Raw genomic sequence first — 23,649 nt, 5'->3', positions numbered from 1 at the left:
ACGTTTGAGTTTTTTCAGAAATTTCTCAGTCAGAAAATTACATATCATGTTTAGCTTCTTCTAACTTCTAACTCTGTTAAATGCAACAAATTCTGTTTTCATGGATGCCTGGATGTTAAACTTAATAGTTACACCTGGTAAAGCAGCAACGCTGATCTTTTTATTACAGATGAAAGAATTTAGTCAGTTTGTAACTCTCAGTGATGCAGCAGTGTTTGTTTGACTTTAGGACCTGAAGAAGACGGCTGATGTTTCTTGGGGCTTCTTTGTCTGTAGGTTTTCTTACTGAAGCTTTCACACGGTAACATCCATCAAACATTTCAAGCACTGCATCTTTTCATGGAGACGGAGTTTTGGACCCAGATTATTGGCCCGGAATCTACGGTGAGTGTAGACACTGTAGACTTGGGCCGATAGGAGCGCTGAATCCCACTGTAGACGACCAATCGTCTGGTCGATGGAAGATACGTCACGAAAACAACAACACGCAGCGGAACAGCGAAGAAGCCGGTGTTCCAGATTAACTGGTGTTGCAGATTAACTGGCGTTGGTCGAACAGATGTGTGGTAGACTTGCTTTTCAGGAGCCGCTACCGACAAAACAGCAAATAAACACCAAATGTGTCATCTGTGACACTTGTGAGGTTACCTCAAACACACTCCGTCAGTCTTCATGCTGTTGAACAGCAAAATGTTTTAAAATGTCGTGAGTTTACCTGGTGATATTCTCATGCGTGACGTGATCGCGAAAACAGCAAACAATTAACACTACGCCGATCCTGTTCACAGGACAGCAAGAGTAAATCTTGTCTTCGTTATCGTTCCCCTCGTATGTTTTATTTCTCCGATTTCAGCGTTTCTGCTTCACAATTAAAGTGTGCAGTTTACTTTGTGTGCAGTCAAAATGGAGTCGAGTCAACCAGCACCACCTCTGGCCAAGTGCCTTTTCCGATTCATTTTGATGTGCTGAGAATAAATAACCAATACTCAGAGCAGGTCCAGTCAAAAACAAATATTTATTAAGCACATATGTGGTAGATCCACCCGACACCACCCAAAGTGCAGTCTGGTAGATCTCAAAGAGGAAATACACAGCTAACTTCCCCCCTCTAAGGCACCTCACTTACAGTCTCAACACTCTTTCACCCCAAGCTGTTTCCTGTTATTCTCTCTTAGCAGCATAAAAATAGGCGATGTCCTGTGCAACTCTGCACAAAGCTTCCTGTTCTGCACAGTTTCAGTCTGGCTAAATAACTTAACCCTCTACAGCATAGCATTGCCCTGAGGCAACAAACCACATTTTCATGCCTTACACTGGCCCTTCAAAAAAAGACAACACTTTTTTTTTTGTCAAATAATGCAACCAGACACATCTCTTTCCAATAAAAATGATGAGTTGAAGGTGGGGTGACTTTCATTTTTTTTTGGGGGGGGGGGGGGGGAGGACCCCTTTCTGCAAGCTGCACTACATGAGAGACATCTCCATTAGGAGGCAAGATAAAGATCACTATTTTACATGTTTATAGTGAAATAAATGTATATTAAAATATACTTGTATGTGCATTAATATGTTAAGAAGCATATTTGATTGATTGTTCTACTTTTTAAAATTTACTTATACAATAAAACTGTTCATTTTCATTCGTTGCCTCAAGGCAACACTGCGCAGTTAGCCCAATTTTTTTCAGGCAATATAATGCATTTGCATATGTGTGTAGAGATGTGTTTGTGTGCATTTATATGATCATAGTCAATGTTTTTTACTTTACAATAAAGCTCACTGTCCTCACTTTCTGAGCACAGAAAATGCACATTCCCTTTATTGTTGCAGTTTCAGAAAATGAAAGAACCAGTAAACTTCTTAAGAGCTCATCTACTTTTTGGAGTTTCTGGGTTCATGTTTAGCTGTTTGGATAGCTAGTCAGACTTCTAGCTAGGTCAATTCAGACACGGTAGAGTATTTACACTCAATATGTTCATTTCTTCCCTTCAATAAAAATCAATCATTCATCAAATAAAATCAGTCGTTGATGTCGTTTGATTGACAGGACAGATGATCAGAGGTGCAGAGTTTTTACCACAATAACTTAGACTTGGACAGAAGAATGGGTGGAGTTTGTGAGTGAAGGAGCAGCCAGTAAAGGAGTACATCAGAGCTGCAGCACCTACATCATAAAAAGAGACCAGACCCTCCTCATAATCCACAAACACCCCCACCTTCTCAGGACCAGGAAGAAGAAAGAGACGGACTGGAGGGTCAGCACATGCTATGTACTCATTTCCATTTCTCAGCACTACAGTCCAGAAACCATCCTGAGGACTCAGTGTGATTTTTCCCTTCCTGTTGATCGACTCTGTGGCCACTCCTAAATCCCATTTAGTCTTTCCTTTAACCTGAACCTCAAAGTAAAATCTGCCTGAAGAGAAACTCTGCTCTCCTAAAACAATAGGACAGTAAGAAAATCTCTCTGAGTTGTCTGGAAGGTTCTTCCTCACATCACCACAGTACACTTGTTTTCCATCATCAGACAGGATGAGATTAGTTTGTGCTGTATCAGGATCCAGAGTCACATCCACTGCATACTGTTGGACCCTCTGCAGCTCAGCCTCAAACAAGTCATTCATATATTTCCAGACTGTCTCGTCCAGCTGAGCCACAGCTCTCACCACAGTCCCCTCATATGATGGTGGATGAACTCTGACCTCTGTCCAGTCCTTGCTGGGTGGAGCTTTCAGGGAGGAGAAGCTTTGGAGGAGGTGGAGGTGGTCTTCAGAGCGTGAGAGCTGCTCCACCTCAGAGCTTCTCTCCATCAGCTCAGAGATTTCCTGTTCCAGATCTTTGATGAGACCTTCAGCCTGTTTCTCTGTAGCTTCCTGTTTGTCTTCGATCTCCTTTATGAACTTTTTCAGGCGTCTCTCAACAGACTCCTTCAGAGCCGTGAAGACCTGAACACCTTCTGCTTTCTGTCTGTCTGCAGCAGCTTTACTCATCTTCACCGACTCTGTGATCTCCTGAATCTTCAGTCGTCTCTTCTGGATCATCTGCTGAATCTCAGCCTCTGTCTTCTCCAGCTCTGCCTTCTTTCCTTCATATTCTTCTCTCAGAGGAACAAACTCGTGGTTCTTGTGGTCTAAAACAGAGCAGAGCGTGCAGACACATGTCTGGTCGGTCTTACAGAACAGCTGCAGAAGGTTATCGTGCTTCGTGCACATCCTGCCTTCCAGGTTCTCCACAACATCAATCAGCTGATGTCTTTTCAGAGCTTCCTTTTTCTGATGAGGCTCCAGGTGAGTCTGACAGTAGGAGGTCTGACACACCAGGCAGGACTTCAGGGCCTTCAGTCTGGTTCCAGTGCAGACGTCACAGGGAACTTCTCCTGGTTTGGCAGCTTGTTGCTCTGAGCTGCTGCTGCTGGCTTTCTGCTGAGCTTCACGTCTGAACTGAGCAACCACCTCAGAGATGAAGGTGTTGACCCTCAGCTGAGGTCTAATGTTGAAAGTCTCATTACACATGGGACACTTACAGCTCTGATTCATGTCCCAGTGCTGACTGATGCAGGTTTTGCAGAAGTTGTGTCCACATGGTGTAGAGACTGGATCAGTGAACACATCCAGACAGATGGAGCACAGAAACTGATCTTCAGATCGCAGATTGCCGGCAGCAGACATGTCTGCACTCTGAGGGAGAAAGAAAAGAAACACATTTCATTCAAAATTCAATTTAAATTTCATCTTTTAAAAGAGAGAAACAAGCATCAATAGTCTAAGAAGCTTGGAAAGAAAAGCGAACAGACTTCTATAAGTTTTAAGAAGTTTTAGGTTTCTTTAAGTTTAGTCACAAACTCAGGATAAGGAAGAAGATGACCTTTTCCATTCACTTGATGCGATAAATCATTAATATTATTCTGGATCCATTTCTCATAAAACATTGATTTATTTTTGTCTTTAAAACATTTGTTTGTCCAAATCAAAGATTTATGCTTGTAGAGAAGAAGCCTTTGATAAAGCCACCATCATCTATGTTTGTGTCTGATGACATGTTTGATCCAGTTTACCTTGAATATCTAAGCTGATGTATGGAACTTTAACCTATTTAAACCCTTGATTATCAGGATGATTTAGTAAACATCTGTTTAAATACTGAGATTTATTTTTCCACACAAAGTTATAAAGTGCAGCATCGACTGTTTTTTGAATGATTTAGGAACATCTATGACTTTTACAGGATACACTAAGTGAGATAAGTCCTCTGTTTTAGATAAAAGGATTCTACCTTTCAGTGATTGATCGCTCAGGAGCCACAGATCAAATCTATATTTGTCATTTTTGGAATTAAATGTTAAAAATGAGAGATAACCCTCTGAGACTGACATTCCCAAATAAGTCACTTGTTGTTTGACAGGAATACCTTTGATTTCTTTATGGACACAAGCCTATCTGAACAGGACACATTTTATGTTTAAAGTCAGACCTGATACTTCAGAAAAAGCATTAATGCAGTTCATCATTTTTGATCTGAACTCATCTTTAATGAAGACAGCTGTATCGCACAGTTACGGTGTAACCTTGGTTCTCTTAGTGAGAGACTATCTCTCCACACCGTTACATATTCCATATGTAAGGTGTTACGATCCCCCTTGGTCGTGGCGTGTGGATATGGATTCTTTAAGACACTCCGGCACGCCCGTCTACGTCCCACAGCTCACGTATAAAACAGCTGTGCAGACGTGACACCGGTGATAGTTTGATTGGAACGCGTCTCAGAGCGGCCTGGCGGTGGAGAGATAGTCTCTCACTAAGAGAACCAAGGTTACACCATAACCGTACATTCGCTAGCATATCGAGACTATCTCTCCACACCATTACATATTCCATATGTACGGGGTAACTCTGTAAGACAACCAGTGAGCAGACAGTGCAACCGAACTGCCGTGAAGATGCCGGGAGTCAATGACAACGCACCCTAGTCAGGGCTTCGTAGACGCAAAGGCCGAGCCAGGGGGTGGAGGCAGCAGTCTGCAGACGCCAGACTGGCCCGAACCGGTCGTGCAGGACGCAGGACCGCAGGTGATTGGCCGCTCAAGGTCTATGAAGGACCACAAGAGCCACGCGCATCGAAATAAAAAAATTCTGTGCTTAATTAATGAATTGTAGAATAAAATCTGCATTTGTAAATTCATTTTTGAATTCCAATTTAATAAACTGATTTTTAAAATGCTTTTTAAGTCTTCATTTCAAAAAACATTTTCGAATTCCACTTTAATAAACTGCATTTAAAAAACCTTTTTTGAATTGCACCTTAATAAACTGCAGTTCAAAATCCATTTCCCTCTCCTGTTCGCTCAGGAATTAACATGTGGATTAGCATTTGGATTAGCAGTTGGATTAACAACTTCATTTTAAAAATCCTGCTGCTATTCAAATTAGCCACACCGTGGGATGTAAGGAGCTCTCTGATTGGTTGGTCAGACACAGGCTGTCTGCCAGCTTGGATTTTTCTAGCTCATAGCTTCGCCCTGCTACAAATTGTGTGTGCTTGTACAAAGGCCGTTCAGCCTCGGGATTTACACTCGGCTCGACACGGATAAGTTTAGAATGAAGGGACCCTGCAGCGAAACGGAGAGCTCAACATCTGACTGAGTGCCTGTTTTCACAGTCTGACCACCTGTTTAATGGTGAACAACAACTGGTGCAACAGTGCGAACGTTGTTCCTCTCACACGCTCCTGCACACCAAATCTGGAACTACTGTCCATCATGTGTCGTCCTTTTTATCTACCTCGGGAATTTACATCGGTCATTGTAAGTGCCGTTTATATTCCACCACAAGCGGACACGGCCACCGCCTTATGCGAGCTGCATGAGGCACTCACACAGCACCAGACACAACACCGGGACGCTGCGCTTATTGTGACGGGGGACTTTAATAGCGCCAACCTCAAACGCGCAGCGCCGAACTTTTATCAACACATCACCTGCCCCACCAGAGGTGAAAGGACACTGGACCACTGCTACACTACGGTCAAGGACGGCTACAAGGCACAATCCCGCCCCCCGTTTGGCAAATCTGATCACGCCGCCATCTTCCTCATGCAAAAATACAAACAAAGGCTGAAACAGGAAGTTCCGGTTCAGAGGAAGGTCGCGCGCTGGACGGATCAATCAGTGGCCGCGTTACAGGACGCACTCGATGACGCAGACTGGGGCATGTTCAGAAACAGCTCCGATGATGACGTCAACGTGTTTACGGAAGCGGTTGTGGGATTCATCGGGAAACTAGCGGATGATACCGTGGAGACAAAGACTATCACAACGTTTCCCAACCAGAAGCCGTGGGTGGATAAAACCATCCGCGACGCTCTGAGATCCCGCACCGCTGCCTACAACACGGGACTCATGACGGGGGACCCGTACAAAGCCGCGTCATATAACGTGCGGAGGGCGGTGAAAGAGGCGAAGCAGCGCTATGGGAGGAAACTAGAGTCACAACTCCAACAGAGTGACTCTAGGAGCCTGTGGCGGGGACTAAGGACAATAACGGACTATAAAGCACCAACAACCGGTATGACGAACGCGGCCGTGACTCTGGCAGACGAGCTGAACACTTTCTATGCTCGCTTCGAGGCTGCAGCTAAGGACTCCAACGATGCTAGTGCTAGCGGCGCTAACGGCTGCAGACAGGAAGATACTGCCAGCACCGGAAACGTGCTCGTCATCTCCGAGCATGAAGTAAGGAGAGCCTTCAAGAGAGTGAACACCAGGAAAGCAGCAGGACCAGACGGCATCCCAGGTCGTATCCTCAGAGACTGCGCATACCAACTAGCTCCTGTGTTCACGGAGATATTCAACATCTCTTTATCTCAGTCGGTGAGCCCCACATGCTTCAAAGAGTCCATCATTGTTCCTGTCCCGAAGAAACCCGATGGTGATTTTCCGTTTTTATGGGCCGATGGGTTTTTTTCGTAACGGTGTAAAAACTGAAATGTGGTGGATTGGCCAGATGCTGGGAGATGTGTAAAAATAACTCAATTGTTTGGTGGTGGCTATGGCGGAGCGTCCACAGATTCAGTAACATTAGCAAGTGGTGGAGGCCAGCGGGTGAGGCTGAAGGAGGAGAGACCCGAGGCGGCTGCCGGTCCGAGTGTCAGGTGAACTGAACTTCAGGTAAGAAGTTATGAGATACAGTCTATCTGGGTCAGATATAAACCAAGTTTAGGTGGAGTTTATTTTCATTGTGCTGACTTTTTAGTCAGTTACAATAACTCGTACTGCGTGCTAGCTAGCATGACGGAGTTTCTATACAGCTGGGTGGGTGCTATGATGTTACTGATAGTGAACTTTATTTTATTCATAAGGTTAATTATTAGAGTTGCCAACCGGAAAAAATGGAATCGTCCCGTATTGAGAGAAAATATTACGCGTTTTGTATTGAGCTGAAAAGGAACACAGTTTGTCCCGGACTTCAGCTAGAATAGAAAAAGACACAAAGCTGGAGTTATTCTGTCGTTACGCTGCACAGCTGCCTCTTCTTCTCTCATTCTCCCCCCTCCCTCTCCTGTTTCTACTTCAATCATGAAAACTGATCAATGATCAGCTGATTAGCTTTTCTCTCTTGTTTGTTTATCGCCCACTTTGCGCCAGAAAGAGGAAACCAGCGGATGTCGCGCTAAACAACAGCAGCACGTTTAAGCTTGATCAGCTGTTGTTAGAATTGATTTAATATTACTTTCTAGTATCAGCTGATGTTTGCTGGAGCCACAGCTGTAAAGCTGCTGGTCATGATGTCGGTTTGGATATGTGGTGAGAGGGAAACATGAAGATGAAACCAGGAGATGTCCTTACTGAATCATCAGAGCTGTGATGGAGAAACAGGTTTACCTTTTAGGTCACATGAATGAGTTGAAGTTATGAACAGTTTCTGAGAGACAAATAACACCAGGATCCTTTTCTACGTAGCTTACAGCTGGTAACTGTGCAGGGGCGTGTCTAGAAAGTTTTGCCAGGGGGGCAGGTAGGGCATTAACAGGGAAATACTTTTCTTTCTTATTCTCATTTAAAACGTCTAGCTTTTAATAGAAAGGAAGTGCACTTTATTGATCCCCGTGGGGAAATTCCTCTCTGCATTTAACCCATTCACTCAGTGAACCAGTGGGAAGCCATTGGGCACCCAGGGAGCAGTGTGTAGGGACGGTACCTTGCTCAGGGGTACCTCAGGGTAGCTGTTCAAGGGAATCGAACCCCCGCCCTTCCGATCATGGGGCCACCACTCTACCTACTGAGCTATCCCTGCCCCAATAAGTAATTATCTGAATCTTACATCCAAAGTTTTTATCTGATATAAAATGTACATCATACATCATACATATACCAACAAGACAGTGTACATCACTGTCACAACAGCCTTCGTTTTCATTCAAAGGCTTTATGGCTTTTCCTATAATAACTGGTGGGCCGGTCTCTAGTCAAAATGCCCGGGCCGATTTTTTGTCCCAGTCCAGCCCTGATGTGTGGTAAAGACAGAGGTGGGTCGAGTATCCAAAAATTGTACTCAAGTAAGAGTAGCATTACTTTAAAATATTATTACTCAAGTAAAAGTGAAAAGTAGTCGTCAAAAAAGTTACTCAAGTAAGAGTAAAAAAAGTACTTGGCGAAAAGACTACTCAAGTAGTGAGTAACTGTTTGAAATGTCCGATTTATTTTATAAATAAATGCTATCAGACAAATAAAAATAAATAAATGTACAAATTTTAGTATTTTCAAAAGGAATATATGTAAAAACATCAACAAAAATAAGGCACAACAATTCTAATTTCCAGACTTCATTTTTTCACAACATAAAGCTTTTTTCACCAATACCTGCAGTAAATAATATAAATATATAAACAGTGCAAACAATTTCCAGTGACAAGATATGCTGTAAACTTTATATTCATTTCTGCTCCAAATGGCACAGCAGCCTCAGGTAAAAACATTAGCATGAGGCAACTTTAACATATGTTCATACAAGGCAGCTCAGTTTACCATAAATTGTATGGGTTTGCATTTATTTCTGCATATTTAGCAATGCAGGGAGAGCTGTATTGACTTTGATCGACAGCTTCTTGATGTGAGGAACGCCATGCAATAGATCCACACCTCCAGTGAATGGACATGAAAGGTACCTCTCCAGCCCTGCTTCTGGCTTTCCTGACCCCATGGATCCATCATCTTCGTCGGTTAGGCTGCTGTTTGTGCTGGCCTCATCCAGCTCTGAGTCTAGGTGATGTCTGATGAAGTTGAGACCTGTGGAAAGATGTAAGGTTTTCAAAAGAATTAGGTCTGGTCATTATAGTGCTGTATACACTGCCAAGTTGCAGATGTTTGTTTGGAGCTAGCCTCCAAAAGCTGGCCATACACTGTATTTATATTGTGTCTGTGTGAGTGAAAGACAGAGAGGGAGAGCCAGAGACAGATTTTGTATGATAAGCTTCATGTTACGGACGCACAGTTTGAGCACTCAGGTCGCATCAGAGCATCAGGCCGTATAGTGTGAGACCTGCATCGTGACCTATGAACTTCTAACCCCTGAGATTCAATTGTACAGTTTGAGCAGGAGCTGAATAACGTGACTGAAAAAAATCCCAGTGTTTGCCCAGCTTAATGTAGACTGTTTAAACTAAACAAGCTGCTGCTTCACATAATAAACCCTGTCAGCCGCAGTATTGCTTCTGTTTTAACAGTTAAAGCAGTAGAGACGAGCTGTTTGCATGTGCGTGGAACTCTAGCGTCATTAACCAGGCTAGCTGTTAGCTTATAGCTCACGCTAGCTAACCAGCGAGCCGTTAAAAGACAGCTGAAGCTGCACAAAACACCCACAACCTTATCTCACTACAACGTAGCGCCGAAAATATGACTCGCAGCTCGAGCTCGACACAGCTGCTGTAACATCAGACTGACATCCAGCTAACCACAGCTAAAAGATATTTAGAGAAAACTTACCGTTTCCTCAGGTTACACGAGTTGAGTTGTTTCACGCTGAAAAGTTGTTGTTTTGGCTCTCACTGAAGACATAGCTGTTCTTTTGTGCTGCTTTTAAGAGAAACATTCTTAGTATATGAGGCCAAGGGTGTTCATCCTCTTCAGCTCTAGCGTAGACAACTGGCTCTTCTTTCCGTGTGTCCGCTACTTTGAAACGCTTGGGCCGCTCTGCCCGCCACAGTTTCAAACTGGTCATGTGACTGCATGGCCACATCTGATTGGTGAAAAAGTTACCGGAAACTCCACTGGCGGCATGTTATCTAATGTGTTAAACTAATTATTTTTTTAAAAAAGTAACGAGTCGAATTTTGCAAATGTAGCAGAGTAAAAGTACAGTTTCTTCTTCACAAATGTACTCAAGTAAAAGTAAAAAGTATCGTGCAAAAAAGGAACTTTAAAAGTACATTTTTTTCAAAAACTTACTCAAGTAAATGTAACGGAGTAAATGTAACTCGTTACTACCCACCTCTGGGTAAAGACAGATAATGAAATGTAATTATTAATACAATATACATCATGAGAAACAAAAGCTGAAATTGATTAATTTTAGTACTTTTCTCTGTATGCTCTGTGATCATAAAGGCCTTAAATTCTGTGATATATACTGTAAATGGTTTTCACAGAGGTCTTAAAGTAGTTAAATCACTGCTGATAGTCTGGTTGTTTATATTTTCACGTTTTTGTGTCAGTAGGGCTGTTTGATGACGATTTGGACTCCTCTGGGAGATGAGGACACACCCACATCTGTTCCATACTGCAGCCATGGATGGTGTTACGGCTCTGAGGCAGTGGTGTGGCTAATTTGAATAGCAGCAGGATTTTTTAAATGAAGTTGTTAATCAAAATGCTAATTCACATGTTAATCCCTGAGCGAACAGGTAAGGGAAATGTTTTTTGAAATGCAGTTTATTAAAGTGGAATTGGAAAATGTCTTTTGAAATGAAGTTTATCGCTCAACCGATGATGCCATCTCCACTGCACTCCACTCAGCACTCACACACCTGGACAAAAAAAGACTCATATGTTCGAATGCTGTTCATAGATTTCAGTTCAGCATTCAACACTATAATCCCCCAACAGCTCACTCAAAAACTGGTCCAGCTGGGGCTCAACACCTCACTGTGCAACTGGCTGTTGGATTTCCTCACCGGAAGACCTCAAGCAGTACGGGTCGGCAGTAATACATCCAGCACCATCATTTTAAACACGGGGGCCCCGCAGGGATGCGTGCTGAGACCCCTCCTCTTCACTCTGCTGACCCATGACTGCACTCCATCACACAGCTCCAACCTCTTCATCAAGTTTGCGGACGACACAACGGTGGTGGGTCTCATTAGCAACAGGGATGAGACCAACTACAGAAGTGAGGTGAGACGCCTGGCCACGTGGTGTGCTGACAACAATCTCTCTCTGAATGTGGAGAAGACGAAGGAGATTGTTGTGGACTTCAGGAGAATGCACACCCAACATGCTCCTCTGACCATTGACGGAGCGTCTGTGGAGAGAGTGAGCAGCACCAAGTTCCTGGGTGTGCACATCACAGAGGATCTCTCCTGGACGAACAACACCACAGCACTGGCCAAGAAATCACAGCAGCGTCTCTTCTTTCTCCGCAAACTAAGAAGAGCAGGAGCTCCAGCCCCCATCATGCACACTTTCTACAGAGGCACCATCGAGAGCATCCTGTCGAGCTGCATCACTGTGTGGTTTGGAGCCTGCAATGCGTCCTGTCATAGAACCCTCCAACGCATAGTGAGAGCTGCAGAGAGGATCATTGGTGTCTCTCTCCCCTCCCTCCAGGACATTTACAGCACCCGTCTCACTAAAAAAGCCTTTTGCATAGCGGCTGATCCCACGCACCCAATGCAAAGCTTCTTCAAGCTGCTGCCGTCAGGGAGGAGACTGCGGAGTCTCCAGGCCAGGACCAGCAGGCTGAAGGACAGCTTCATCCATCAGGCTGTCAGGAAGCTTAACTCCCTCCCGATTCTGCCCCCTCTCTCCTCCACGGTCTCACTGAACTCTGTCACACACACACACTCACTCACTCTCTGACGCACTCACTGGCCTGCTCCAGTCACTTTGTGGAGCATTGGACTGCCATTACCTCATAAGACTCTGTTGTTACACTATCTCTTACCGTACACTACTAAATCTCCATTTGCACTATTTGCCTATTTTGCACCACTATGCCTCCTTACTTGAATATTGTATATTGTATATTGCATAGCTTTTTTTTTGTTATACGTAAAATTGTATTGTATTTATTTAAACTTTTACTTTTTAATTATTTTATTTGCATTTTTCTAATCACTAGGGTTTGAGAGTAACGCAATTTCTATTCTCTGTATGTCCTGTACATGTGGCAGAATTGACAATTAAAGTTGACTTGACTTGACTTGACAGATGGCCCCGCCCCTCCCTGAGCCTGGCTCTGCCGGAGGTTTCTTCCTGTTAAAAGGGAGTTTTTCCTTCCCACTGTTGCCAAAGTGCTGCTCATAGGGGGTCATATGATTGTTGGGTTTTTCTCTCTATCTACTGTACAGTATAAAGCGCCTCGAGGCGACTGTTGTTGTGATTTGGCGCTATATAAATAAAATTGAATTGAATTAAATAGCGCTTTTCTACTCTGCCTGAGCACTCAAAGCGCTTTATACAACTAATTCACTCACTCAAACCCATTCACACAAGCACTTCTTCTAAGCTCGTAAGTGCTCTAAGATTCATACACATTCACACTCCGATGGATGCATCGGAGAGCAACATGTGGTTAGTAGTTTGCTCAAGGTTATTTGGCATGCAGAATGGAGCAGCCTGGGATCGAACGACCGACCTTCTGGGTAGTGGCTGACCTGCTCTGATACCTCAGCTACAGCCACCCACTTCAAAAACACTTCTTAGAATGACAATCAGGTTTTAGCTCATTACAGTTCTGTACAGTTACAGAAGGATACAAATAATTATCAGTCAAACTGTTTGTTGAAATAATCCCATCCGATAACACGTGAGAACAATAGATGTGTCACATTCTTTTTGTTATGATGATTTGTGATATGAGGTTCAGTTCTACGGTGGTGATCGCAGGGTGTGCACAGGTCAAGTGTCACTATGACCCTCCAGAAAATAACGAGGACAGGGGATGATCGTTCAGCTCTTTAATGGCAAATTTAGTGTGGGTGTGGGTATGTGTGTGTGTGTGGTTCTACAAACAGAATGGAAAACAGAACACAAATTACAATCAAATTATAGACAACAATAATCACCATATAACATATTACAGCCACATACTTGTCTTATAGGCCCTAATACTAAGCTGGCGGCTTTTACTTATAGTCTGAACCATATTTGACAACAAAGAAAATAAACATCTTCCCATTAACTCTTGTGCCCCACTCACTTATGATGCCAACTAAAGAAGGCAAATACACATAACAAATCCCCAACTCAAACTGAACTCAGTTTGGCCTAGGCGAGCTTAGCTTAGCCCGCTTAGCTTAGCCCGCTTAGCTTAGCCCGCTTAGCTTAGCCCGCTTAGCTTAGCCCGCTTAGCTTAGCCCGCTTAGCTTAGCGATAACTTAGCTTATAGAAAATGTACAAACAGAGGACGTCCAGAGCAATAAAACATACAGGCTATCCTTCTTACACAAGAAATATCCTGTAACTCACCAGGCTTATGGACGCACACTCTCATTGAACCCACATAAACTGCTCCCGAGCAGAACTTGTGATTGACACTGCCTTCATGAACACCATTTTCAATCCCAGTCAAAACATTACTCACAAAACGGCCGCGCCCTCTAGTGGCGAGGCAGAAAACTGCATCACAGTCCTGCCTTCAGAACACTTTTGTAACCCACAAACTGAACGGTCACTCTCATTTTTCACATTTTCACTAAACTAAATTGTATTTTATCTAGTTGGTTGTAGCGGAGGCGGAGTCAGTTGGATCCGCTCTCCCTGCCCAGCGACGCAGGGGAAACTAATTCTGTCAGGGATACCCACCTTGGCACAAGACTGCCCATGGTCTTTCCACACTCACCACAGTAAATGCAGTGCATCATGTTGTCAGTGTTACTGTATCTTAGCCAGAGAAACTGGTCAAGCCACTTTCTTTTCTCATTACCCACAGCTACATCCACTTCCATCAGGCCCAGGCTACTCACCTCTCTCTATCCGCCTGCACTTTCAAATGCGCCCACACACAGGAACATATGGACCACAGCCAATCACAGAGGTGACTATCTCTGATTGGTTTAGACCACGAAATGGGCATAATGTGTGTCTGTTGGTGACCACTCGGACACTTTCAGAGACTTTTTCTTTTACTCGAATGGCCGGTCGCACCAGTAAAACCTAGGATTTTTTTTTAGTCGCACCATGGAGAAATGAGGTGGCGCTCTAGAGCCCTGAACAGAGTGAAGATTTGTGTAGAAGCAGGAAGTGTGATCAGCTGCACTCACCACTGTTGCTGAGAGGAACCTGATGGACTCCAGTGAATCTTCTTTTAGAGACAAACAGGACTCGACTGCAGCTCTGCTGCTGCTCTCTCACACTGTCACTTCTGCAAAATGACGTTGGGCTTCTTGTTTTTCAGCTGTTGCTCCGCCTCTTCCTGCCTCTCCCTTTACAGGAATCAGCCGGTCTGTACTCAGTGACTGTGTGCAGCGGGTGGGAGGAGTGAGGAGTGGTGTGTGGGTTCACACAGTAATGACGGCCTCAGGTGATCAGGAGAAACTCACCTGGATTTCCTTTTTCCACAGCAGACTGAGAGCTTCAGGTGGACCCTGAAGGAGGTCTCAGACACAGGTGGTAAAAGTACACACAGTGTGTACTGAAGTAGAAGTACTACTGTTAAAAATACTCCAAGTACTAATTCAACTTCTTTACTCAAGTAAAAGTAAAAAGTAGTGGCTGTGAAATGAGAGTAAAAAGAGCTGATTGAAGAACATTTCTAACACGTGTTTATACAAAGCTAACTGAACCATGTGCTGCATCAACGTGATAATAAAATAATATTATTCACTTTGTTTCTAATAAATATTCCCAGCTTGAATCAGACAAGTTGAACATGAGCAGAGAAAAAGAAGGAAATCCAAATATTCCTGTGTTCAGTTTTCTCCATTTACAGGCCGACTGTGCCTCTAAACAGGAACATGAGCAGGAAGAGGCTGAAGTGGATTCAGCAGGTGGAGGATGCCTAACATCAGCTGGAAAGATTTACTGTGACGTTTGTTTGCTGTTTTCGCCTCGTGCACGAGAACATCACCAAATAAACTCCAGACAGTTTTTAATATTTCACTGTTCAAGAGCAAAAAGACTGACGGACTGTGTTTAAGGCCACCTCACAAATGTCACACATGAAATATTCAGTGTTTATTTGCTGGTTTGTTGGCAGCAGCTCCTTAAAGTCTGTCACACATCTGTTTGACTGTCTCCAGTTAATCTGAGACACCAGTTAATCTGCAACAGCAGCATCAGGCGGCTCAGCTGATCTCTGGTGTGTAGCTGCTGTGCTGCGCTCCCATTCCTCAGTGAAAGCAACAGCAGAACAAAAACTCTCTCCATCCACATGTTTGAAAAGAAAGCTTTTAAACAGATGAACACACTCAGTAAAGGACAAATAAGTAAGAAAAAATTAGAGTAAAGAGTAAAAGCAGGAGCAACTGAAACAGGCTGCATGCTAGCTGACGCATGCGCACTAGACTTGTAGTAATAGTAATAAAGTACTAAAATTACTTTATTGTTATGGTTTTAGTTACATGAAATCCTGCATCAAAAAGAACAACACAGCGATCACAGACATGTTTATGCCAACAAACCAACATTAACCCAGAAAAGCCTCTAAAACAACCTGCTGTGGTTTGGAGTAGAGATTCCTGAATTTACCAGGTGCACCTGAAGGCAGCACAATTTAAACCGTAAATAATGATGTAGGTGCGCAAATCCTTTTCAAGCATCACACCATCAAATGAGCCGGCTTACGTTTGTTGCGCTTCTACACTAAGTTCTACGCCAGCGTTTCTTCAATGTTTCTTCATTGGTGATTTTTGTTCCACAAACCAAAAGAAAAAAGATTCAACCTTTAATATATTTTCATGTGTGTTTCAAGCACTATGACATATCACACACACACATGCTGAGTCAAATCAAATCAAATCAAATCACTTTTTATTGTCACATCACATGTGCAGGCACACTGGCACAGCACATGCGAGTGAAATTCTTGTGTGCGAGCCCCACAAGCAACAGAGATGTGCAAACACAACAACACAAACGAGCAAAATACAAGAATGGCCAACCTGAAACTAATAAATATATGTACAATATATAATAGTGTATGCATTTCTGGATGTGTATACTAAATATTTTCCTACGTGTGTGTGTGTGTGTGTGTGTGTGTGTGTGTGTGTGTGTGTGTGTGTGTGTGTGTGTGTGTGTGTGTGTGTCACTGATAAAGCTGTGACACAGCAGCTCACTCAGTCCAGTCCAGGTAACAGACTCACCTGTTAGCAGCAGCTCTGCCCTCACAGAGCTCAGCTGCTTATTTCAGTCAGCAGGAAACATTAATATTATGGACTACAGCCGTCTGTCAGGGCCGTTCAAGGACACAACGTCACACACAGGTTTAAACTGTTAGACTCATGAATACCCACAACGTTCGATGCACATTTCTCTTTAACAGGAGCAAACGGCCTGATCAGATAATATAAGAACTCATAAAAGCTCATTTATGTAAATCTCTGCTTGGACCAGTGAAACAGTCTCACACTGATTAAACACCATCACTACTTCAGTAATGACAGAGGGGCGTAGGCGTGCTCGTGGGACAGCTTCCTCCAGCTGTGGAAACCAGATGTGGAAGCAGACTCCCTGATGTTGCAGTCCAACACCAGTGTGAGCAGAGAGGACTCAGCTGCTGGGCGGAGCTTATCTTCCTGTCCTGTTCAAATCCAGCATGAAACTCTTCTTATGTTCCCTCTTCAGTCTGATCCTGTCTAACAAACATCACTGTTCACCTCCTCCTCCCTCTGCACTCAAAAAAATGAAACGTTGACTTTAATTAAAATTATTTTGTCAACAGGTTCCACGAAATTGCATTGTGTTAGTTTAAAGCAAAAATCTTTAGTTCATCTAATTTTAAAAAACTACTTAAGATTAACAAGAGATATTTAAGACTACTTAAATCAAGTTCTGTTGTATGAACATAGATGATATATTTACAGGTTAGATAGTTTAGTTACTTCAACACATTTCTTATTTGTGGCAGTAAAATGTTAAATTTAAGTTAGATTAATTCAAATATTACATTTTCAGCCACCTTGTGCTTTACTAATTAGTTTTACTTAAATCTATTTTGTCAACAGGTTTCCACACAAATGAATTAAGTACATCCAACTTATTTTTTTAAATTTCTTTTATTGCCAACACATTCAGTGAGCATTTGTGTAAACCCAGTCCAAAATAAAACACAACAGCTCATTAGGGTTAGTAATTAACAGTATGTAGACAGATGCAACATCACGACTTTAAATTAAGTGTCTGTATCTGCCAGAAATAGAAAAAAAATACATTGAAGACCACATAACACATTGATAAGATGACACTTGAGTTATGCACATGTGATGCTAGTAAGGTCTGTGAGTGTTTTTTTCTTTTAGTGTCTTAAATGAATAGCAAAGTTGCTATTTGCAATGATTGCTTAGGGTCAGTCCAGTAACACAACGCCAATGAAGTGCTTTCCTTTAACAATGCAAAGTGAAGTGTCCACCTCAACAGCCACAATTTAAAAAATTAATGTAATAATAATAATAATAATAATAATAATAATAATAATAATAATAATAATAATAATAATAATAATAATAATAATAATAAATAGTCCACTGATATTAGCAATCAAAGAAAATTATATCACCATCCCAAATAAAACTTTAATAAAACATGCCAACATTATGGTCTAACAATAAAACAGCTTGTCAGCGTTCGGTTTTTTGCAACAGCACAGCAGTAACCATTTAACACTTGCCACTGTCAACATTTATTTTATCAGTGTTTGGGCAAAAAGCTTGAGTTGTAAACATTTTAACATGGAAACAATTGTTCGTCTTTAAAAGTCCGCAAATTATACATTCATCCTGCATTCCTAACTTACCCTTATTCTTAGTATGTATTGCAATTACCTTTACAATGCATACAATGTAACACAAACTGAATATGAACATATTTCCACCTCATAACAATATGCCTTGAACGCTAATATACACACCACCCTTCAACATTTCTGGTGCAGTATCATCTCTCAATTAAATCCTTTGATTCTCAATTAAATCCCCCCCACAAGAGTAAAATCTCTCAAATTGTAGTAGTTTACAAACTTTTCAAAATTTTCAAAATTTCTCTTAAATGTAATTTTCCCTTTATCTGTCATTTTCAACAAATTACCATTTTATCCCATTCAGCCTCCGAAAAACTTCTGTCCATCTGACAGAACATTCATCATCCAAATTAAGGGTTGGCTTATTCATTCAGTTTATTCTTGAGCAACTGTACCTTGGTCAAGAGTCTGCTGACATACAGATGAAGGAAGAGCTTCTGAAGTACTTCAAAGAAAGCTTTCAGTCTTGAGGTTAACTGAGATTTAGTGCATATATCCCACCCATTAAGAGTGCGCATGCAGAGGCCAGGTCTTCCAGGTCCTGCAGGACACACTAAATGGTTATACCCACATCGGCTGAAGGAGTGCTGGGATCAACTCTTTCGATGGTGAAGATAGCAAGGGTCATTTGTTCCAGCTCCCTCTGAACAGCTGTAGCGTAACTTAGACAAAAAAACATAGAAAAATGGCATCCAGTTTAATGAAGTAAACACACTATTAGGAACATGCACCCCAGTGAGCCACTACAGGGAGTGCAGAATTATTAGGCAAATGAGTATTTTGTCCACATCATCCTCTTCATGCATGTTGTCTTACTCCAAGCTGTATAGGCTCGAAAGCCTACTACCAATTAAGCATATTAGGTGATGTGCATCTCTGTAATGAGAAGGGGTGTGGTCTAATGACATCAACACCCTATATCAGGTGTGCATAATTATTAGGCAACGTCCTTTCCTTTGGCAAAATGGGTCAAAAGAAGGACTTGACAGGCTCAGAAAAGTCAAAAATAGTGAGATATCTTGCAGAGGGATGCAGCAGTCTCAAAATTGCAAAGCTTCTGAAGCGTGATCATCGAACAATCAAGCGTTTCATTCAAAATAGTCAACAGGGTCGCAAGAAGCGTGTGGAAAAACCAAGGCGCCAAATAACTGCCCACGAACTGAGAAAAGTCAAGCGTGCAGCTGCCAAGATGCCACTTGCCACCAGTTTGGCCATATTTCAGAGCTGCAACATCACTGGAGTGCCCAAAAGCACAAGGTGTGCAATACTCAGAGACATGGCCAAGGTAAGAAAGGCTGAAAGACGACCAGCACTGAACAAGACACACAAGCTGAAACGTCAAGACTGGGCCAAGAAATATCTCAAGACTGGTTTTTCTAAGGTTTTATGGACTGATGAAATGAGAGTGAGTCTTGATGGGCCAGATGGATGGGCCCGTGGCTGGATTGGTAAAGGGCAGAGAGCTCCAGTCCCACTCAGACGCCAGCAAGGTGGAGGTGGAGTACTGGTTTGGGCTGGTATCATCAAAGATGAGCTTGTGGGGCCTTTTCGGGTTGAGGATGGAGTCAAGCTCAACTCCCAGTCCTACTGCCAGTTTCTGGAAGACACCTTCTTCAAGCAGTGGTACAGGAAGAAGTCTGCATCCTTCAAGAAAAACATGATTTTTATGCAGGACAATGCTCCATCACACGCGTCCAAGTACTCCACAGCGTGGCTGGTAAGAAAGGGTATAAAAGAAGAAAAACTAATGACATGGCCTCCTTGTTCACCTGATCTGAACCCCATTGAGAACCTGTGGTCCATCATCAAATGTGAGATTTACAAGGAGGGAAAACAGTACACCTCTCTGAACAGTGTCTGGGAGGCTGTGGTTGCTGCTGCACGCAATGTTGATGGTGAACAGATCAAAACACTGACAGAATCCATGGATGGCAGGCTTTTGAGTGTCCTTGCAAAGAAAGGTGGCTATATTGGTCGCTGATTTGTTTTTGTTTTGTTTTTGAATGTCAGAAATGTATATTTGTGAATGTGGAGATGTTATATTGGTTTCACTGGTAAAAATAAATCATTGAAATGGGTATATATTTGTTTTTTGTTAAGTTGCCTAATAATTATGCACAGTAATAGTCACCTGCACACACAGATATCCCCCTAAAATAGCTAAAACTAAAAACAAACTAAAAACTACTTCCACAAACATTCAGCTTTGATATTAATGAGTTTTTTGGGTTCATTGAGAACATGGTTGTTGTTCAATAATAACATTATTCCTCAGAAATACAACTTGCCTAATAATTCTGCACTCCCTGTATAGTCCGTTATTGTCCTTAGTCCCCGCCACAGGCTCCTAGAGTCACTCTGTTGGAGTTGTGACTCTAGTTTCCTCCCGTAGCGCTGCTTCGCCTCTTTCACCGCCCTCCGCACGTTATATGACGCGGCTTTGTACGGGTCCATGTCCCCCGTCGTGAGTCCCGTGTTGTAGGCAGCGGTGCGGGATCTCAGAGCGTCGCGGATGGTTTTATCCACCCACGGCTTCATGTTGGGAAACGTTGTGATAGTCTTTGTCTCCACGGTATCATCCGCTAGTTTCCCGATGAATCCCACAACCGCTTCCGTAAACACGTTGACATCATCATCGGAGCTGTTTCTGAACATGCCCCAGTCCGCGGCCACCAATTGATCCGTCCAGCGTGCGACCTTCCTCTGAACCAGAACTTCCTGTTTCAGCCTTTGTTTGTATTTTGGCATGAGGAAGATGGCGGCGTGATCAGATTTGCCAAACGGGGGGCGGGATTGTGCCTTGTAGCCGTCCTTGACCGTAGTGTAGCAGTGGTCCAGTGTCCTTTCACCCCTGGTGGGGCAGGAGATGTGTTGATAAAAGTTCGGCGCTGCGCGTTTGAGGTTGGCGCTATTAAAGTCCCCCGTCACAATAAGCGCAGCGTCCCGGTGTTGTGTCTGGTGCTGTGTGAGTGCCTCATGCAGCTCGCATAAGGCGGTGGCCGTGTCCGCTTGTGGTGGAATATAAACGGCACTTACAATGACCGATGTAAATTCCCGAGGTAGATAAAAAGGACGACACATGATGGACAGTAGTTCCAGATTTGGTGTGCAGGAGCGTGTGAGAGGAACAACGTTCGCACTGTTGCACCAGTTGTTGTTCACCATTAAACACACGCCGCCTCCCCTTGACTTCCCCGAGTCCCGTGTCCTGTCCATGCGGTGAACCGAGAAGAACTCGGCCGGCTGGATGGCGTGGTACGGCACCGCTGGGTTCAGCCATGTCTCGGTGAAGCAGAGGAGATTGCAGTCCCGAATGTCTCTCTGGAACTTTATCCTGGCCCTGAGGTCGTCAAGCTTGTTCTCCAGTGACTGGACGTTGGCGAGCAGGATGCTAGGCAGAGGTGTGCGGTGTGCACGAGCTCTCAGCCTGTTCCTGATGCCGGCTCGCTTCCCTCTAGGCCGCCGCCGCTTCCCTTTGTTCTCCCTCGAGATCTCACTCGGCCAGCTCGGATCCGGAGTTAAAAACTTCGAATTGTGAGTACATTGTATACCAATAGAAACAAGAGTGTCACTGTCATACCTAATGTACCCAATGGTGATGATTTTGCCGATTTAGAAACGCTGAAAACTAACTTAAAAAACAAAGACAAAGAAAAAGTGGTCGGAGCAGTCGTGACGGCAGCCGACCTCACCGGCGCCATCTTCTCATCTACACCTACTCACCTACTCACCTTCTCATCTACTCCACACTCAACCAACGTGGAGACAGACATAAAGAGACGCTGTACACACGATCACACTCCCCAAGCGTACTCTACAAACCGGGTCTAGGTACCCTTGCCCCTGGAGGGGGGAACTGCACCCAGACCCAGGTGGTGTTACCCTTTTCCCTGTGGTGGGGAGATGCAGACCGCCCCGACTCCGCAGCAGCAGGGAGGCCCCACACTCCAGACCGCAGTCGGACGGCCAACTCCTCCTCCTAGCCCCCCCGCTCCAGCAGGCCGTATGTACGTTCACGTTCTCTGCAGCCCTGAGCTCCTCCGGCAGGAAAATGTAGCACAAAGTGCTTTACATGGTTAAAAGCAGCCCAGCCCACCCTCCAACTCACTCCCCACACTCTCATTAACATAAATGATGTGAATACACACATATCCCCCCCCCACACACACACACGCACACTTAAAGAGTAAAAATTGGGCTGGGTTCACATGAGCCAAGTGAGGAAACACTATAACAGGGAGCCGTCTGCACCGGGAGCCGGTCACAGACCGCAGCCTCCAGGCCGGGCACACAGCAGGAGGGAGGCCAAGGAGCCCCCCAGCCAGGCTGAGAGGACCCCCAGAGACCCAGCAGCCACGGTCGATCACAGCCCCGGTGCAGAGAGCCCCCTCCGAGGAAACACTGGAGATATGACACAATAGGCTATATACAGGGTAAAATGATAAAATAAATAAGAACAGGATACAATATAAATATAAATATAAATAGAGTAAGAAGATTAAAAAATGAATAAGAATAAAATCAAAAAAATTAGGTAAATCCTAAATTAATAATAGAATAACAGGATAGAATAAATAAGCATAAAATAAATAAACGCTAAGTAAAAGCTAAATTAAAAAGGTGGTCTTGAGCCTGTTCTTAAAAACATGTACGTTCTCTGCGGCCCTGAGCTCCTCCGGCAGGCTGTTCCACAGACGAGGACCATACCACTGAAAAGCTGCCTCTCCGTGAGTATGTGTCCTGACTTTAGGGACAATCAAAAGGCCAGCACCAGAGGACCTCAGGGTCCGCAAGGGTTCGTATGGTAAAAGCAGATCTGAGAGATAAGAAGGCCCAAGACCATTAAGACATTTAAAAACCAATAAAAGAACTTTAAAATCGATCCTGAAACACACGGGGAGCCAGTGCAGCGATTCTAAAACCGGTGTAATGTGGGCCCGCCCTCTGGTCTCCGTCAGCACACGAGCTGCAGAGTTTTGCAAGAGTTGTAAAGTTGAAATATTCTTCTTAGGAAGACCAGAGAGCAGGGCAGTAATCAATGCGACTGGTAATAAAAGCATGCATCAGCATCTCCGTGTTGGCCCGAGAGAGAATAGGGCGGACTCTGGCTATATTCTTTAGATGATAAAATCCAATTTTGGTTACATGTTTAATATGTGGGATAAAACCAAGCTCAGAGTCAAAAATAACACCCAGGTTTTTCACTTGTAGTGAAGGACATAATGAAAATGCCTCTAATTTAGACAAGAGTTTCTCTCTCTGAGCCTCAGGACCGACGATTAAAACTTCAGTTTTGTCCTGGTTAAGCTGTAAAAAGTTTTCTGCCATCCAAGATCTTATATCCAAGATACAGTTAAAAAGGGCATCCATTGGTCTGGTGTCATCAGGAGACACGGAGATGTACAGCTGCGTGTCATCAGCGTAACTGTGGAAGTTCACTCCATGCCTCCTGATGACACCGCCGAGAGGGAGCATATACAAA

General features: G+C 43.6%; 1 protein-coding gene across 3 annotated transcripts; it reads right to left on the bottom strand.

Annotated features, from left to right (window-relative positions):
- Positions 1 to 1,438: 1,438 nt before the first annotated feature.
- On the bottom strand, positions 1,439 to 14,557 carry LOC308396346 (E3 ubiquitin-protein ligase TRIM21-like). 3 transcript variants are annotated; one of them, XM_080881565.1, is made up of 2 exons: positions 14,473 to 14,557; positions 1,439 to 3,677 (listed from the first exon to the last, which is right to left on the bottom strand). In XM_080881565.1, exon 2 carries the CDS (start codon positions 3,666 to 3,668, stop codon positions 2,010 to 2,012), a length of 1,659 nt encoding a protein of 552 aa, XP_080737691.1. In that variant the 5' UTR covers positions 3,669 to 3,677; positions 14,473 to 14,557; the 3' UTR covers positions 1,439 to 2,009. The 3 variants fall into 3 exon arrangements, with proteins under 3 accessions (XP_080737691.1, XP_080737692.1, XP_080737690.1); XM_080881566.1 differs by lacking the exon at positions 14,473 to 14,557 and adding an exon at positions 14,015 to 14,118; XM_080881564.1 differs by lacking the exon at positions 14,473 to 14,557 and adding an exon at positions 13,679 to 13,782.
- Positions 14,558 to 23,649: the final 9,092 nt, after the last annotated feature.

This window comes from Rhamphochromis sp. 'chilingali', assembly GCF_963969265.1.
Source record: "Rhamphochromis sp. 'chilingali' genome assembly, chromosome: 1".
NCBI classification, from domain to species: Eukaryota; Metazoa; Chordata; class Actinopteri; order Cichliformes; family Cichlidae; genus Rhamphochromis; species Rhamphochromis sp. 'chilingali'.
The sequence above is the reverse complement of the archived record's forward strand: the minus strand, read 5'-3'. Positions and strand labels throughout refer to the sequence as shown.

Excerpts from the sequence above, each read along its gene's own strand:
- LOC308396346 (XM_080881565.1), bottom strand. The coding sequence starts at position 3,668 with ATGTCTGCTGCCGGCAATCTGCGATCTGAAGATCAGTTTCTGTGCTCC.